This window comes from Haliaeetus leucocephalus, unplaced genomic scaffold (genome assembly GCF_000737465.1).
Source record: "Haliaeetus leucocephalus isolate CR32 unplaced genomic scaffold, Haliaeetus_leucocephalus-4.0 Scaffold162, whole genome shotgun sequence".
Classification (NCBI taxonomy): Eukaryota; Metazoa; Chordata; class Aves; order Accipitriformes; family Accipitridae; genus Haliaeetus; species Haliaeetus leucocephalus.
Window position 1 is genome coordinate 12411358 of NW_010972598.1, and position 16704 is coordinate 12428061.

The window sequence follows — 16704 nt, forward strand, 5'->3', positions numbered from 1 at the left end:
AGCCCGCTCCCCATTTTCGCCTCCTTGCTCCACCGCAAACCCCTTTTTAAGGCAAAGCCTGGCTGCAGGGGGGGCAGAGACAACAAGCTGACTGGGGAGGGGGGAGCCCTGCTGTGCCCCCCACCCTGGCCCTAGGCAATACCTTGTCCTGGCAAGAGGGCAGAGCCATGGGGGCAAAGGGAGCAGCCAGCAGCTAAAGCCCCCCCCCCCCCCGAGTCCATCCCTGGGAGGGAGGAGGTGGGGAGCAGCCCCCGGTTGTGGGAGCCTGGGGGGGGGGATCCCCAGCCCCTTCCCCATCACCAGTATCTGCTTAGTCGTCGGCCACGATGGACAAAGCCCGCAGCTCGCTCAGCTTGGCATCGTTCTCCCGCTCCCGCTGCTCATCGCTCAAGCCGGGCCGGTCGATTTGTGCCGTCAGGTCCCCGAAGATCTTGTGCATCTCCGTGTAGTAGACGATCTGTTGGGGGGGGGACGGATGGGATAAAGATGGGGGCGAGTGGGGCAGGATATTGGGGGTCTCCTTCCCCACCCCACCATGGGAGCCAAGAGGTGCGACGCTGCCCGAGCCAGCCCCTCGCCTTAGCATTTCTGTTTCTAAAATAGCTTCCTCCCATGTGTTAATACCACCCCCTTAGATTATTACAACTCAACACATTTTAATAACACGCTGCCCTTCTCTGCTCGCTTCCCATCTGGGGAGCTGCGCACACGGGGCTGCTGCCGGCACCCGGCGCTGCCGCGCAGCCACCGACCCCGTGCCACAGCCGGACTGTCCCCTGCTTGTCACCGGTGTCACCGGCACCGGGACGAGCCACCCACCTGTATTGCTTGGTCCTTCAACAGGTCCCTGCTCCCCGGGCAGGGACACTGCGAGCATGGCGAGCATCACGCCTGGCAGCACCATACCCTGCATAAAGCTGGGGGGTGTGGTGGTGTTTTAATAATGTGCTAATTAGCACCGCCAATTAACTCCGGCAACGAGCAGCGCTTCCCGGAGTGGGAGCCAGTGGGTCAAGCGCAGGCAGATGGCACCGAAGAGAGAGCCGCGGTGCCCGGCAGGGGCTGGCAGCGAGCCCTGCCTGCAGACAGGGTGGCAGAGTCAGGCCCCCCGGCTCGGAGGGGTGCTGTGCCCCACGGGAGGAGGGCGATGGGGATGCCTGGCCTGGGCATCCCCCCAGTTCTGATGGGGAGGGAAGCACTGGCCCGCCGGGCTGGACAATGCCAGCGTTGCCCCCATTTCGCAGAGGGGCACAGGCGAGGCTCGGTGGACTGGCCCCAGCATCTCCAGTAGCGCTGGTGCGGAGACACGCACAGTCTCCATGGAGACCAGTTCCCCTAATCTTGCTCAAAAATGTTGCTTATTTTGGGTAGGGCCGAGGGGAGCTGCTGGGGACCTGCATGCCTTTGCCAGCTGCCTGCATTCCCCCCACCTTCCCCTGGGTCCACCGGGGTGCAGCGGGGGCTGCTCCAGGGCCAGGTCTCCCCACGCAGTGGGCGCTGGGTGATTCAGCATCAATGCTCATTTACACAGTGACTAATGAACCCCTCTTCACAGCAGCAGGGCCAAGCAGGCAGGCATGCGGGCATGAACCCTCCCCTTAGCCCCCCCCTGCTCCATTGCAGCCCCCTCCACCAAACCTTGGCCCTGCAGCCAGGTCACCCCAAAGCATCCTGCCTGCCGGCTGCAGCCCCCGTCCCATGCAAGCAAGAGATGCTGCCCTGAGCTGAGCGTGCCGAAAACACCCCCCACCACCACCACAATCCCTTGGCAATGCCACGGGTGAGCACGGTCCCTGGATGGAGAACTGTGAAGCCGGGCACCAGAGCAGCCCTCCGTGTCCCTCGTCCCCAGCCCGGGGTCAGACGGGCTCGGTTCATTCACATACGGCCAAGCGGCGCTGCCAATTCTGGCACAGAAAAGGCGCCAGCGTTGTTGAAACGAATTTCCCCGGGGTGGCAGGGCCGGAGGCAGCTGTGTGCAGCCGGGGGAGCTGCTGCCCCCCACCAAGGATTGCCCCCCCCGAGCCCCTGGGCATGCCAGCATCCACAGCAGCATCTCCTCTGTATTGAATGAGCAAGGCAGAGCAAATATTTCGGTCGCTGCCCCCACCACCACCCACGTACCGCAGCCATTGAGCCCTTCCTGCGGGAGACCACGGGTCCCCAGGGCCCAGCGGCTCTCCTTGGGGATGCTCTTCTCCCCCAGTAGGACCCAGTGCCTAACCAGCAGGCAGTCATCTGGGGTGTTAGCGTGCATCGCCATCCAAGTCTCCTGTGCTTTATCAACAAGATCCCACAGGCATTGATCCCCTCATGCTTTTCTCCCGTTGAAATATGGGTGAAGAGCATCACTGTCTCTATAGGGGGGGTCCCTGGGGAGGGGATGCACCCCAGATCGATGAGCATTGACAGCTCCAGCAGCGGGGACTCACAGCACCGCAGGCAGCTCGACCCACAGTCACTGTCGCGGTACCCGCTGCCGGCAGCCCCGCGCCTGCCTGCAGCCCAGTACTTTTCCAGCTATGGATACCATATGCTCCGTCCCCATCCCACCAAATCCCATCTCCAACTCGCCTTTGAGACCGAGCCAACGGCCCCGAGTCCACCTGTCTTGAACTAATTCTGTTTCGGGACACCGTGTTCTCCTGATTTTCTATAGATCGCGTTTACAATGCCACAGCCGGGCAGCAGCGGTTTGTGTTTATGTCAGCCCTACACAAAACAAAAGCCCGGGGTCGCTGCCAGAGCTGGACGGCAGCAGCCCATAGCCCTGCCCCATGGACAGTCCTGCCTCGTAAGCCCCATCTTTTTCCCCATTTCATTAAAAACCAGAGGAGTATCATGTTTTCTAGCTGGAAAACAAAGTGCAAGGCGGGAAGGAAGTGTTGTTCACACACTCGCACCAGTGATAGAGCTCCAAATCTCCCCCTTTCATCTTCATGTGGCCACTTCAAAGTCCCCAGCCAGGGAAATATTTGCCTCCGTTGGCTTGGCCCAGGCACGTGGGTGGACAGAAGTATTTGGTGTTGAATGTTACAGCCCCTGCGAGCTCGGGGCATGTCATGCCGTCAGGAGACACCCGGCACCAGGGCCCACAGCCAAACTGTGCCATGGGAATCCAGCCGCCCGGCGAGAAGGTCTTGGAGGGTCTTGTTGGGTCAAAGCCATAAAGCTGCTGCTCCAGAGCTGGTTTGAAGCGGGGTCTTTCCCTTTGCCATGGCACAGCTTGTTCCCAGCAAGTCAGGAGGTCCGTTCATGGCTCATCGTCACGCTGGCCGGTGCCACTTGTCACATGCTTGTCTCACTTTAACCCCACCCTGCTTTCTCCAGGGCCAAAAAAAAGGGAAAAACTACACGATTTTGCACCCAGGTCCACCTTTGAATGGTGGGTTTGACCTGGGGACAAGGAACCCCAGAGTCACAGCCCCCGGCATGGTGCCAGCCACCGGCCACCCACAGCCAAAGGCAGAGCCGACACCAGCCTCCCAGTCCCCGTTTGCCCCTTTCCCTGAGGGATGTGCGCTCAAACCCCATCAGCCAACCATCGCTCCTAGAGGTACCCGCAGAAGAGGCTGAAAAATAGAAATTCCACCGAGTAACACGAAACCCCCCCGAGATGCTAAATAAGCTCATTGAGACATGGAAGGAGAGAGAACCCGGGAAGCAGCAGCAGGATGAATGGGGCTGGCCTGGGGCAGCAGCACAGCCCCATCCCTGATCACATGCCTCCCATCGCCAGCTCAGACCTGGGATGTTGGGATGGGGATGCTCCTGGCATCACCGCAGCAGCCCCCGCCCCGGCTGCCCTCCCCTGCCCAGGTCCCTGCAGGTGAGCAGCCACTGCAGTGAGTCAGGGCTCCTGGGTGCTATTCCTGGCTCGCCACTGACTCATTAAGTTACCTTGGGCAAGTCACTTCCCTTTTCTTTTTTATTTCAGCCACCTGGAATGGGGGAAACGCTGCGCAGCCCCCCCAGCAAGAGCTCCTGAAAGGGCAGGGGGCAGATGGCCTGAGCCCAGCCTCGGCACAAAGGAGGCAACAGGGGAATGCCGAGCTCTCCTCCCGGCAGTGGAGTTGCCGTAGTGCCGGTGCATCCCTCCCAGGGGGGTGGAAGGATGCAGCCAGCGCTGGGGAAGAGGAATGCGGCTCCCATCTAGGTCGGCGGGGAGGGCGGGATGTGACATGCTTTAGCATCCATCTGGGACCAGCTTTAGTCTAGCCTACAGGAGCTGCATCAGCTTTGTTATGACGCTGCCTCTTGGGTATCAAAAACGCGATCTCACTCGCCTTTCCTAACAAAAATCCTCACCTGAAGAGAGGCAGGGCAGGCAGCCAAGAAACAAAACAGAGGATTCCCAAGGAAGAAGAGGGTAGGAATGGAGAGTCTTGCAAACAAACAGCCCCGGCAACAGCACCCTGCATCTCCCGGTGCCCCGAGCCCATTGCTCCCCCCCGAGCTCCCGACGAGCCGAGGCAGGAGCCAGCTGGCAGCCGGGAGCCAGCACGAGCAGAGCGAGGGACATCGTGGCCAAGGACAGAGGGGCAAAGCTGCTCTCTAAGGAAACTGCCAGCGGATCACAAACACCCAGACAGGGCAGGTGACATTTGGGTTTCAAGGTCTCGTCCAAACAACCCACCCACAGCGAGCGGCCGGAGAGGGTTTGCAGGGGGGAAGGGCCAGCGAGACTTTGCGGTGGCTCCAGGGAGTCTGGTTATTTCGGCTGCGATGGCTGGGAACAGGGAGCCCCGCGCGCCCGATTGCTAAGGGAACAGCAAGAACAGCATCCCCAGCACCCACTGAGGCGGCGGCAGGGTGCATCGGCACCATCTGGTAGGTGAATCAGCCTGCAGACAACTTGCTGGCAGCTCTGCGGAGAGGCCCCCCCAAGTCGGAGGTGAGATGAAACACGTGCTCTTTGCACCTCCTTGCAGCCACCCCACCGCACCTGTGTCACTGCAGCAATTCCCTTCCAAAAAAATACCGTAGGAAAACGCCCACGCAAGGAGCAGCACGTGGTTTCGCCCACCTCCTGGTGCTGGACCACCCCGTGATCCAGGGCACGACGTACGCCCGAGATGCCAGAAGTTCAAAGCTAGATTAGATCCCGATAAAGTTCCTCTCCAGCCTAAAGAAAAGGGCGAGAGGAGAAGGAAGACGGAGGAGGAGCGGCAGCAAGTCACAGAAGGAAGCTGGAGGATGGAAATTAAAGCAGGCTGTGGTTTATTTAGGCCACCCCTTCCTGCAAATCCTTGGTGTGGAGATTACACAGCAGCCGCCTCTATCTCTGCCAGCACACACCGGTTCTGTTACCAAGAGCTAGAAGAGACCCTTAAGATGAGCCCTGAGCATGTCATAATCTCAAACAAGATCCAACCCTGAGCTCATGACTACAAATGCAAAGTGATGACATACCCAGATAAATAAAGCCATCAAATGCCAGCAGCTAATCTATAACCAGGGCTTGAACCGCATTACACAGGCAACCTCGTGGCACAAGACATCATGTATGTACCCGGAGTGTCCCTGATACGAGGCAGACCCATATAAACCAGAGAAAACTCACCTCCAGCTGTCCTTTCTATCCGACAGCCACCACCACATCACCACAGGTACTGGCAGATGCCAACACACTCTTCTGCCAGGACAAGGTCTGATGGTTACCTGCCCAGTGTCCCACCACTGCTCCCCGTGCCCTGTCACCACTTGGTAATTAAATTGCTGGAGGTACTGTGTGTTACCTGTGTATAATATTCAGCTCGAGAAGGTGCCTTGCCCAAAGAGCCATTCACACCCAGGCGGGACCCCGGATGCTCTGCAGCGAGGATGCCCACCAAAGGGACTCCTGGCAGTGCCTGGTAGACGGGGGACAGCATCTCACCTGCGCCCGGACCAGCGACTCAAAGCTGGGTTTGAAGTAATCGATGCGGCTGCTATAAAACTTGGGCATTTCCTCCAGGAGCTGCTTGTTTTTGGCTTCAAAGTCCTCCTTCACCGGCCTCAGCTCTTCGCGGGCCTGGGAAAGGAGAGAGGATGGGGAGTCAGACATCTGGGAAAATGCCCTTCCCTTGGGCAGACCTGCACAGAGGCCACCCCAGGCCAGTGGACTGCTCTGCTTTAACCCGAGGACAACCAGCAACCAGCTAATGGGGACCCATACGACCATCCGGTGGAGCCTGGTGGGACCCATGCAACTAGCTAACGGAGCCTGGTGGGACCCAAGTGACCAGTTAATGCAGCCTGGTGGAACCCAAGTGACCAGCTAACGGAGCCTGGTGGGACCCAAGTGACCAGCTAATGGAGCCTGGTGGGACCCAAGTGACGAGCTAATGGAGCCTGGTGGGACCCACGCTCTGACCCTGGACCATGGGGAAAGCCATGGGACACCTAGAGAGGCTACTGCAGAGATCATGAGCCAGCTGGTCTTCTCCCCTTCAGAAAAACGGGGGCAAAAATCAGCCCCAAAGCTCAGTCAGGCTGGAGGACATCCCCGGCCACATCCACGTCCCCTCGCCTTGCGATTCCTGAGAGCATCGCCACAGGATCCTGCCCCCACCGTCATTTTCACCCGTGACCTTCAGCTCAGCGCGTCCAACTGGCTTCTTTAAACAGAAGCGTGGGGAGAAAGGGAAATGTCTCTGAGATGGTGTGGAAAAGGGCAGGAGGGGGTGGGCTGTGAAATATTAGACCGGTTCAAGTCTGCCACTTAATCCGGGTGCCATTCCGACGGGAGGGGGATGTGGGAGAAAGCCGGCAAGCCGAGCCCAGCCACGGCGCCGGTCCCGCTCCCTGGGACAGCACGCCGGAGGGATGGTATGGACAAAGCCTTAAATCATATCAGGCTTAAGTAGGTCTGAGAGGCAAATGAGCAAATTCATTGTCTGCCATGATACAAGGAGCATGTAAACTCCCGGGGTGGAGTTCACATGGGGCAACAAACAGCAGAAGACTTTGAGCAAACAGCTCTGAAGGGAAGATGCAAATTTGCAGCTCAATAAAAATACCTGGATGAGATTACGCTATTTTTCCATCAAATCTGTGGACCTCTCGGATGCCCTGGGTTCGGGATTGCTTAAGGTTCCTGCAGGCATTTAAGCTCATGCAGTGTTTAGTTAAGATCTTTTTTTGGGGGGAATTAGATCACACAGAAGTTCATTAAGGGAAAAAAATTAAATAACTAAAACCTGCTTAATCACCAGGACAAAAGCATTCACATTTTTCCAGCCACAGCTTTAGTCACCGAGGCTAAGCGAAGTAAGCTGCTTACTATTAAATCGGAGGTCTCTTTTGTTAAGGCTGATAGGGCTATTCTTTAACACAAAACTTAATTTTTGTGCGGAAAGTCATCAGAAAATACATGTTCTTTGACGCCGAGAAAGTCAACTGTTTCTTCAAGGATCAAGTAATGTTCTGCAGGAGCGACAGATTTGGGGAGAAATGCTGGTGTAGATTTAATTTAAAAAAAAAAATCATGATTTCGCTAAAATTTGGGAGAGAGAAAAGAATCTGGCAAAGCTTCCTGTTAACCAATTACTGCAATTTTCCAAGACGAATTTTTGTAACAGGTGGCAAACATAAAGCCTTGAAACGCTCTGATCTTCCCCTTTTCCCATCCAGCTGCTTGCTCAGACACGGAGGTCGGGGAAAAGCCCCCGTGCTTCAACTTCAGCGCTAGCTGCTCCTCTGAGCATCCCCAGCTCTCGTGGCTTTTATTTTCATTTATTTTTTTTGGTTTTGGAAAACTGGCTCTTTCCCTTTGCTGAGCGCTCCAATTCACATTTCTGTTATCAAGCGCCCTACATGGCAATTTTACAACGATAAAAGACATCCTTCCAAAATGTTTTCTTTCACGGGGGCTTGGCATGAATGTCAAACGCCAAGAGAAAAGCTCTTCCCAAGTTTTCCCGGTGACCCTGCTTGGGTTTTGGGTCTGTGAGCATCTTGGTACCTGGTGCAGCTTGGCGAGGACAGGCCCGGTCCTCTCCTTCTCCTCGTATTTCTCCACCTTGGACTGGAGGCGCTTGTAGTCCTGCAGTGTTTGCTCCCGTCTCTTCACTGCCATGTTCAGGCTGGGAAACACGCTGCTGAACCTGGTGAAAGGATGGGAAGGGGTTTTGGGTGGGATATCTTGGTCGGATGCAGCATCCAAGGCAATCTCCCCAGCTGAAAGTCCCCAAATAATTCAGGATTCAGACCAAAAATACCCAGGGGTTTAAACAAAGCCCGTTCCAAACATAAAAGCTTTCATTGCAGTCTTCCAGGAGACTGGAAGAAAGGATTAAGTTATATATAAAGATTTGCAAAGCCTTGCCAGGGTACAATGTTTGAGAGGAGAGCTAGAAGCACATACTTGGGGATTTTTGTGAAGGTCAATTCATGTGTCGAAGGGTGTGTTTTTAAATAATAATAATAAAAATCGAGCCAATTTTGCAAAGCCTGGTAAAAGTACTTTGAAGGTCCCAACCTGCTTCTGACTTCTCCTGCCAGCCCTTATGCTTTTACCATTAGTTCTTTATTTTTAACAGTTTTCCTCCTCTCTTCCAGCTGCTGTATTCAAGAACATGGAGAGCTGCCTTATCTGGGACGGGGGACGGAAGCTGCTGCTGCAGAAAACAAAGCTGTTAACTCCACCGAGCAAACCAAAGAGAGAAAAATAAACAACTTTTCCCCCATACAGAGTTAGCTAATGTGTTATTTCCCCACATTTGGAAAGGGAATGAGCAGGCGGAGGACCTGAATCAAAAGTCCAGGAAAAAATAAATATGAAGTGCAAAATAAATCTGAACCATAGCAAACTTTGCTTTTTCGGGCAATTTCTGGGGTTGCAAACCCCAGCCTGCTGTACAGCAAGGCTTGCCCAGCTGAAGAGCAGCTCTGTACCCCACACAGAAGGATTAACAGCAGCCAACAATTAGCCAGGCTACAGGAAGATTCATATTATTAAAATGTGTTACAAATTGAGGAAACATGAACATCTGACGGCAAAGACAAGAGAGAATATTTTTGAACACGACAGAAGAGGGAAAGCCAGAAACTGGAGCATTGCTCTTGTCTCCCAAATTTCAGTAAATCAAGTTATACTGGTGGGGACTGCGCCGGTGCTGGGCTATAGGTTCGTATGAAATGGGTCACACTACCTCCAGATATATTAATTTAACCTCCATAAATTATAGGGTCATTTTGGGGGGCCAAGGTCAGGAACCGGTCGTGAAAAATGTGTCTGAACAGCCTGGTGATGATTTTCACTTCCGAGAGGCAAGCAAACAGCTTTCCCATCTCTTTAAATTGAAAAAAACCAACCTCCTATAATCCAGGCTGGGGGGCACATTAGCAAAAAAGAAAAACACAAATCTCACTTTACGACTGTAATTTGCTTTAGATGTAATCAGATGCAGGGCTAATACAGAAACATTCGGGTTCAAACAAAACCACGGGCGTTCGCAGTCCTGCACAGCCGCTCCATCCCCTATTAAAACCTCATTTTCCGCTGCCGTGCTCGCCCCGGAGGGTGCTAATGTGCCGGACCAGCGGGTGTAGAGGCAAAGCTTTTGTCCCTGAGCCTTACCCATTTGCAAAGGGCAAATGCCATAAGCGAGGGGGAAGGGGAAATATTTGTGTTCAAGCATTTGTGTTCAAGCGTCCCTCGCTGAGATGGTGAACCGGGGATGTGTTCTTGCAATCCTGCTGGCCGAGGATAACCAGGGCCGGTGAGTGCACGGCTCTCATCTGCTCATCACCGTGATATTCTCCCTCTTGACCGAGACTATCGCGAGAGACTATTGCAGCTGGGGCCGTGGCATGAGGAGCAACCTGCAAAAGTCATCAGGGAGCTCGCCCAGCGTCACCCTGCCGCCCAGCTGCCCGCGCGCGGATCAGATGCTGCTGCCCTGACATTGCTTTTTATGGTAACCTTCACACACGGCTCCCCATTATATTTAAATGCCGCGGTGCCTTACACGTCCTGGCTGCGCCGGGCTCCAAGCGTAGATGCACCATCTCCCGGGCTCTGGGCTGCTGCTAAAATACCTCCTCCCTCTACATAAGGTCCAAAAATACGCCGTGAGAGGGCTAGGGAAATAAGGATGGGCAGTAAGGACCGCAAGGAGGAAGGGAAGGGGGTACCCAGGCTGGGAGGTCTCCTCGGTATAAAAGCACAGACGTTCTTTGCCAACGGCGCACACTTAATGTCAGCAGCTTGCGGTTGCAGCTTCTGCAGAAATTTCTCCCAATTATTAATGAGCTGGCAATGGAAAGGAAGGTTCCCGTCAGGCCAGCGGCTCTCGGCTTTATTTTCGTGTTATATCCCTGATGGGGGGAGGTTTGGTAATGACACACAGCCTCTTGCCTCTCTGCGTCGCACCCGAAAGCAGGGCAGGAGCAAGTTGCAGCTCACTAAGGACTATAGGGGCTGCTCCTCCGCAACACGCTGCTCCTCCACCATGTGCCTCTGGGCCTGGGAAACATCGGAGGAGATGGCCCGGGGCTGGGAAATCCTCCCTTCTCTGGTCTGCAGGGAGGCTGCGCACCAAATGCTAAGCCGTGGCCGTCCCCTCCAGGGCTGCCAAGCCACCAGCGTGGCCTGGATGTGGCCGTCATTGCCCGCGCATCTATCAACTCTTGGAAAACGCTTATCAAGAAGATGCCTCAAAAATGCTAAGCCTTGTGCTGGTACCCAACACTAGTTTTTCAACGGCGTTTTTCTGATGGCCCAGCTTTTTAGCCCTTTCTCTTCCCCACTCTCTCATGCTCAGTACTTCCACGGTGCTCGTACATTAGAAGAGCCATGAGACACCAGAGAATTAGCACGCAGCCATTTACATCTTACAAACTCGCTACCGCAGGGGAAGAGTGAACCCTTTAGCTCAGAAACGCAGCAAGTGAGAACACAGAAGACGATCAGCGACACAGTTTCCATTTACTTTGAAGTTAAATCTGGTTTCAAAAAGGAATAAGGCTTGATTTTTTTTCCCCCCCCCCTTTTTGTTCCTAGTATCAACTTAGTGTGATTTTGCAGCCCGTAATGGAAGGACACTGTACTCCAGCAGCACTTTAAAAAAATATCTACAGCGCTGGATCTGAAGAGGCTGTTACTGTGTAGGCACAGCAACTACTGTCTCACAAGGACTTTTAATGCATAGATTATACGCTGCATTTCAGAGAGAGGGAGGGGCGGCTCAGCTCCACAAGCTGCCATTAACACAATGCACCAAACTGGCTCCCCGGATCCGCAGCCGTGCTGGGCACGGCCGCCCGGCTCTGGGTGTCCCGAGCTCCAGCCTGGGTGCTGGAAAACATCAGCGTTAAGCGATGGGTTGCTGAGGGATGCGCGCGAGGGGCTCGAACCACCCCCCGAGATGCTCAAGGGGTTTCAAGGGCTGTGAGCAGCAAAGTTGAAACCCACTTGAGTTTTTGCTGAGCAGCCGCAGCCGAGAAGCGAAGCGGCGTGGAGATTTCCAAGAAGTCACTTGCAAAACCCCACGTGGCAGCTGAGGTTGTCTCGGTGCGGTGGTCCTTCACCGCCAGCACCAGCAGAAAGGACCGGGCCAGCCGTGGCTCCTCCAGACCCCACCAGTGTGCCAACCGAGCTCTTCCCGTGCCGACCGAGCTCTCCCTGTGAGTCACCTGGTTTAATTTTCACGCAGGATTAGCTTAGCTCAAGCAGGGAAGGATGCTCCTTCCTTGGACTGATCTGGATTGAGGCGAAGCTGCCTCTGGCTCCTGAAGGAATTACTCCGTATGAATTCCATATTAACCCAGCAGCTCTGAAATTCCCCTGGAGTTCAGAGAGAAGAGGGTTTCTTACCCACATTGAAGCCCTGCCCATTTTTTTTCTCCCTGTGTGTACAGAAATACGATCTCAAGCCAAGTGCCAGGGGTGGTAAACACCCGTGAAGGGTGATAGGGGCTCCCACCACTGCCAAGTTATTCCGATGACTTAATAAACTACTGCATTTCACGTCATCCCAGTGTCTTCACAAATATCTCATGCATGTTATTTACAAATGCTCCCTGTGGAAAGCCTGGCACAAAGGCCATCTACAGAGCCTCCCGAAGCTGCTGCCATCCACAAACACATCCCTCAGTCTCCCAGGCCCTGCAAGAACAACCCTACGAGGATCTCAAATGTGTTCCGAAGCCTTTGGCTAAGTATTGCAAACCCTCCTGGCAGCTGTGGTGCCAGCAGACAAGGGACGAGGACTTTCGTTAGTGCCATGGGTGGTAAGCAACACCCAAACAGTATCAGCCACTCTGGAAATGAAGTCTGAACAACTAAACCCAGAATTTTAGCATTTTAGCAGGACCAGGGAAGCCTCACAAGCAAACCCTGGTCATTTCACCCTTCCATGCCCCCTGCACACGGAGCAAGGGCAACGATTCCTCCTGCTGCAAAGGGCTCCGAGAAGCACAGATGAAAAGCCCTATAGCAGATGTGGCTATTTCTTGATAAGCCCATCACCATCCTCCTTCGTACGCTCCACCCAGACCCTGCTTTTGTAGGGGATGAGAGGGTCTGACAGCCGTAACCACTCTCAAATCCCCAGGACCGCCCTCTGTTACTTGATACTTTCTTTTTTAATACAAAGCAAAGAAAATTGAAGCCGACTTAAAGAAAATTTGGTGGGTACGGTGCTAAAAGCACAGAGCAGGAGTGAAGGTAAAACAGCAGCACGGGGCATTAGAGCCCCCGCCACAAAAGCAGCTTGCAGAATAAGCTGCCGTTGTTCCCTGTCACTTTTTAGGCAAGGCTGCTGAGAGGGGATTACAGTACAGGCAGCTTAAGAGGAGCAGGTGAGGGGAGATACGCAGGGATAACTAAAAGAAAATACAAATTACTGTCTCCCCGCTGCTGCGGGGGGAGAGGGGGAACGTACCGGTGAACTCCTCTTAGGATGACAGTTTAGCCTTGGAAAAAAAATATAAATCACCCGATTCTCTGAATTATAAATCATGTTGCCACCTCGTCTCCACGCCAGCCTCCCATCAGCTTCCCGTAATTAAAGGACAGGGCTGGATAGACACTGCCACGGAAGATAAAAGTGCCACCAGGATTCCCATCACTGCCAGATTCGTTCGTTAGTCAGCCTAGCTGACAAGTCTGGTGCTTGAAAATTGAAAACTTCTCTCCCTCTCTGGTGGAAGGCTGCTGGCAAGCCAGCGAGCGGCTCATTGCGGGGATGCTCGAGGAGCGGGACCATCCTGTCACCTCCCCGCCTGCAGCAAGGTCCCCAACCAGCCCGTCTTCTCCTCTTCCTCTCTGTCCCTGCCGCCCGCCCCAATGCATCCCCTCTGCTCGCCCTGCGCCTTCCTCCAGCCCCCATTTGTAGTGTCAGCAATGAGAAAGAGGTGCTAGGGCTTTGGCACAGGGAAAAATGACGGTAAAATCTTTATTTCTCCCCATTTGTCAGTGTCTCAAGGACTTGTTGGCAGCCCTGTGAGCTGGACCGGGCCAGCATGCACGTGCGCTCTTCCCTGCGGCATTATTTTAGGGACAACGGCTTGGATAACGAAAGCCAAAGGAAGCGGACAGGATCTACGGCTGGCACCGGAGAGGAGAAAAAGGAATACCAGAGCTGGGGAGCATCAGATGCAAAAGAAAGCGACGGTGGATGAGACGAGGAGGAAGTTTGGAGAGGCACAAGGATGGCTCAGCGCGAGGCCGAAGCATCTGGGCTATGTTGGGGGATGCCTGCCATTCCTCAGCCCGTGCCCACACGTCCGTCGTGGGCCCATCCACCCACCAGGAAGGGGGAAATTAAAACCAGCCCTTCCGACTAGAGCGAAAAGGAACAGAAACGAAGACGACGGTACAAAAAAGCAGCGAGCTGGGGATTAGGCTGAGCGCCCCGCGCGCGGCGGGAGGGGGCCAGGCAGCCATGTGGCTAGCTTTGTGCACGAAATCCTCATTAGGGGCTCGTTAAGGACATGAAAGCGGCTTTTCCTGCTTCCGGTCCCCGGCACCCCTGGGGCTGCTCATGGCCGGTTATCTGCTTCGGCTGCCGGGGAGGAAATCCAGCTCGGGAGTTCACGTTAATGGCAGGGTTATGGGAAGAAGAAGAAAAAAGAAGAAGAAGAAGAAAAAGAAGAACCTCCGCTCCATGGATGCCAAGCACCGGTTGCTATCACCAGCAGATATTTGCTGACATACAACCCTGATTGATTGATTTTATACATCAATCTGCTGCGAACGGCTCCCGGATCGCACCTCTGGGACCTGCCGCTGTGCTGACACCCAAGCCCCGGCTGACGGCACCCGTTGTGTCCCCCTGCCAAAGCCTCTCTGGGTCCTGCAGCAGCCCCTCGGTTTCGGCTGCAGGAACAGGACCGCGCTCCGAGCCGAGGGGATGGTACCGTGCCACCATGACCAGGACATCCCGACGCTCAGAGAGGTTCAGACAGCTCGAGTTTGTTAAATCGAGACCCTGCGGCACTGAAAATCGGCTCCAAACGTGAAAGGCATTAAAGCCCGTGAATCTCCAAACCACCTGGCTTATTTAAGCTGCTTCCTTCCTTAAATACTGACACACAATATGTAATACTATGATGACACTACACAGTCTATCACCAATCCCGCCAATACACCTCGCTGCTCACCCGAGCCTGAGTGAAGAACTGGAAGCGTGAAGTAAAAACCAGCTGTTTTTCTCCCCCCTTGCCCCAAATCCGCCAGTCTGGTGTGAATTTATGCAGGCATCTCCCAAAGAGGAGAGCAGATCCCTCCTGACCTTTCCCAGCCACTCCAGCTCCTTGCCCAACCCACATGTTGAAATATGCAACATTCTCACTAGAGCTTTGCTCCTTCCCTGAAGTTAAATGAGTGATTCCCAGCCAAGAGCTTCTTGGGGCTCAAAAAGCAAAACTCTGAATAACCCTACATCCCCAGAAGCAGAAGGATTTAAACAATACGAGCCTCCACCCCCCTCTAAATCTACTACTGCTTTCTTCTACGTGGTTTAACAAATTCTCCAATATTTGTCTGAAACCTACTATCCCTGGACAACTGAATGGAGATTTTACTGCACATGTGCCTCTGATTACAATATATTACCACTAATGATAATTGCCTGGATTATATTTATCTGTTTCTTTGGCTAATAAACTATAAAAGACCACCAGTGAAGATGTAATAAAGTGCAGCTGTTGTAGCAAAAGCCTTTTTCTAGGTCAAAGCAAGTTTGGGAGAGGCTAGGGAGGACTGTCTCTGCGAGGGGAAGCAATACCTAACTGGAAATAAGAAGAGCTCCTCAAGGCAGCTTTCATTAATCTGAAACTTTTATCCTAGAAATGTTGCTGGGCTTTATCTGCCAGCAGGACAAGGCAAGATGCAAGCTCTGCATTTCTCTCCTGCATCTCATTAGCCTCAAAATGGACCCTTGGGCTCCTTAGAAATGTTCCTGGCTGCACGACTCGGCCATGAACGTACCTACACTTGCGGAGAGTCAGAAAGAGGGAACGAAAGAAACATTTTTTGCTCGGCATGGAGATGCAGCCTCTCCGAGCATGAAACATAAGCTGTTTAAGAGCACACAGCAACTGTTTGCAGGTGCCAAAGGGCAGGAAGGGAAAAAATACCATATTCAAGTTCAATGGAAATTTAGGAAGTTTGAGAGAATTGCCAAGACTGGAAAGCAGCCAGGATGCTGAAGTAAACACAGGACTGGACTGATAACCAGTGAGTTGAGCGTTACACCTTAGGAGATGCATTCCCGGGCACTGTGCTGGTGCCAAGGAGGAACAAACTAACTGACCCCATGTCCTGCAAGACTGCTATTTCCCCAATGTGTCCCTACAACAGGAATAATATAACGTGATCTTGCATAGCTGCCTCAAACCTAAAGCAACAGGAAAGGGTTCTTCCCCTTCTGTACTGTCTGTGCTACAACAGCATCTAGACCAGCAGCTAAACACTGCATAAATGCAGAATAAGACGTCGGTGACGTGGAAATGGCTTTATTGTCTTTAATTAACAGCCCCGTACACTGCCCAGGGTTTAAAACACAAGGCAAGGTTTGCAGGGAAGGGTATTATCTTTCATTTCATCAACTAACACAACTTGGGGAAAAAAACCATAAAGATTTCAGAGACACAAGCCCTTCTTCCAATTTTAACAGAATGCTGGAAGAAAAAGTTAATGTATCTTTCATGAGGACAATCTAGATAATAAGCAACACAATTCCACAGCACAAGCCTGGGATTTTTTTTTTCTTTCTTTCTTTCTTTCTTCATTTTTCTTTTCCCTAAATAATCAATAATTTCTGGTCATGGATAGATGACCAAGGTAAAACTTGAGTCACCAAACACGCCCCAGATAGAAACACACTGTAACCTCATGCACTAAGTGGTATATGAGATTTTACTCTCAGATCTGGGCAGAAACAACAACTTAAAAAAAACAACACCCTGTGTCAAACCTAAACTAAAATTGTTATTCAGCAATTTGCAACACTTACTGTCATATTAAAGTAATTTTATTTTATTTTCGCTCGCTTGCTCTGTTCTTGTAACAAAATAGCAAATCTCAGGATTTCAGAAGACATTTGGTATAACAACTGAAGCACTCCTTAAATATTCAGGGGGTACAGCCTGTGACACTGGTAATGGCTGCTAACGCCAGTGGAAATTGTGCAGACAGAGGGGAACTGCACCAGATGAGACCTAGGTGACAAAATTGCCATGGTACCGAGGCATGACCGAGTACTGACGCACCGT

The 16704-nt window shown here is 53.1% G+C and overlaps 1 protein-coding gene across 5 annotated transcripts in view; it reads right to left on the reverse strand.

Moving 5' to 3' along the window:
• Positions 1–274: 274 nt before the first annotated feature.
• The window catches only part of BIN3 (bridging integrator 3), a 40118-nt gene continuing 23688 nt past the window's right edge, over positions 275–16704 (reverse strand). For 2 of the 5 annotated variants that reach the window (XM_010562799.1, XM_010562797.1), the window contains exons 7-9: positions 7946–8087; positions 5879–6013; positions 275–457 (exon numbers count right to left, since the gene is read on the reverse strand). In XM_010562799.1, coding sequence (XP_010561101.1) covers positions 311–457; positions 5879–6013; positions 7946–8087 — 424 coding nt within the window. In that variant the 3' untranslated portion in view covers positions 275–310. Of the gene's footprint in view, positions 458–3500; positions 5739–5878; positions 6014–7945; positions 8088–8510; positions 8598–16704 lie in introns of those variants that run through there. The other 3 variants (XR_774068.1, XM_010562798.1, XM_010562800.1) reach the window with 3 other exon arrangements.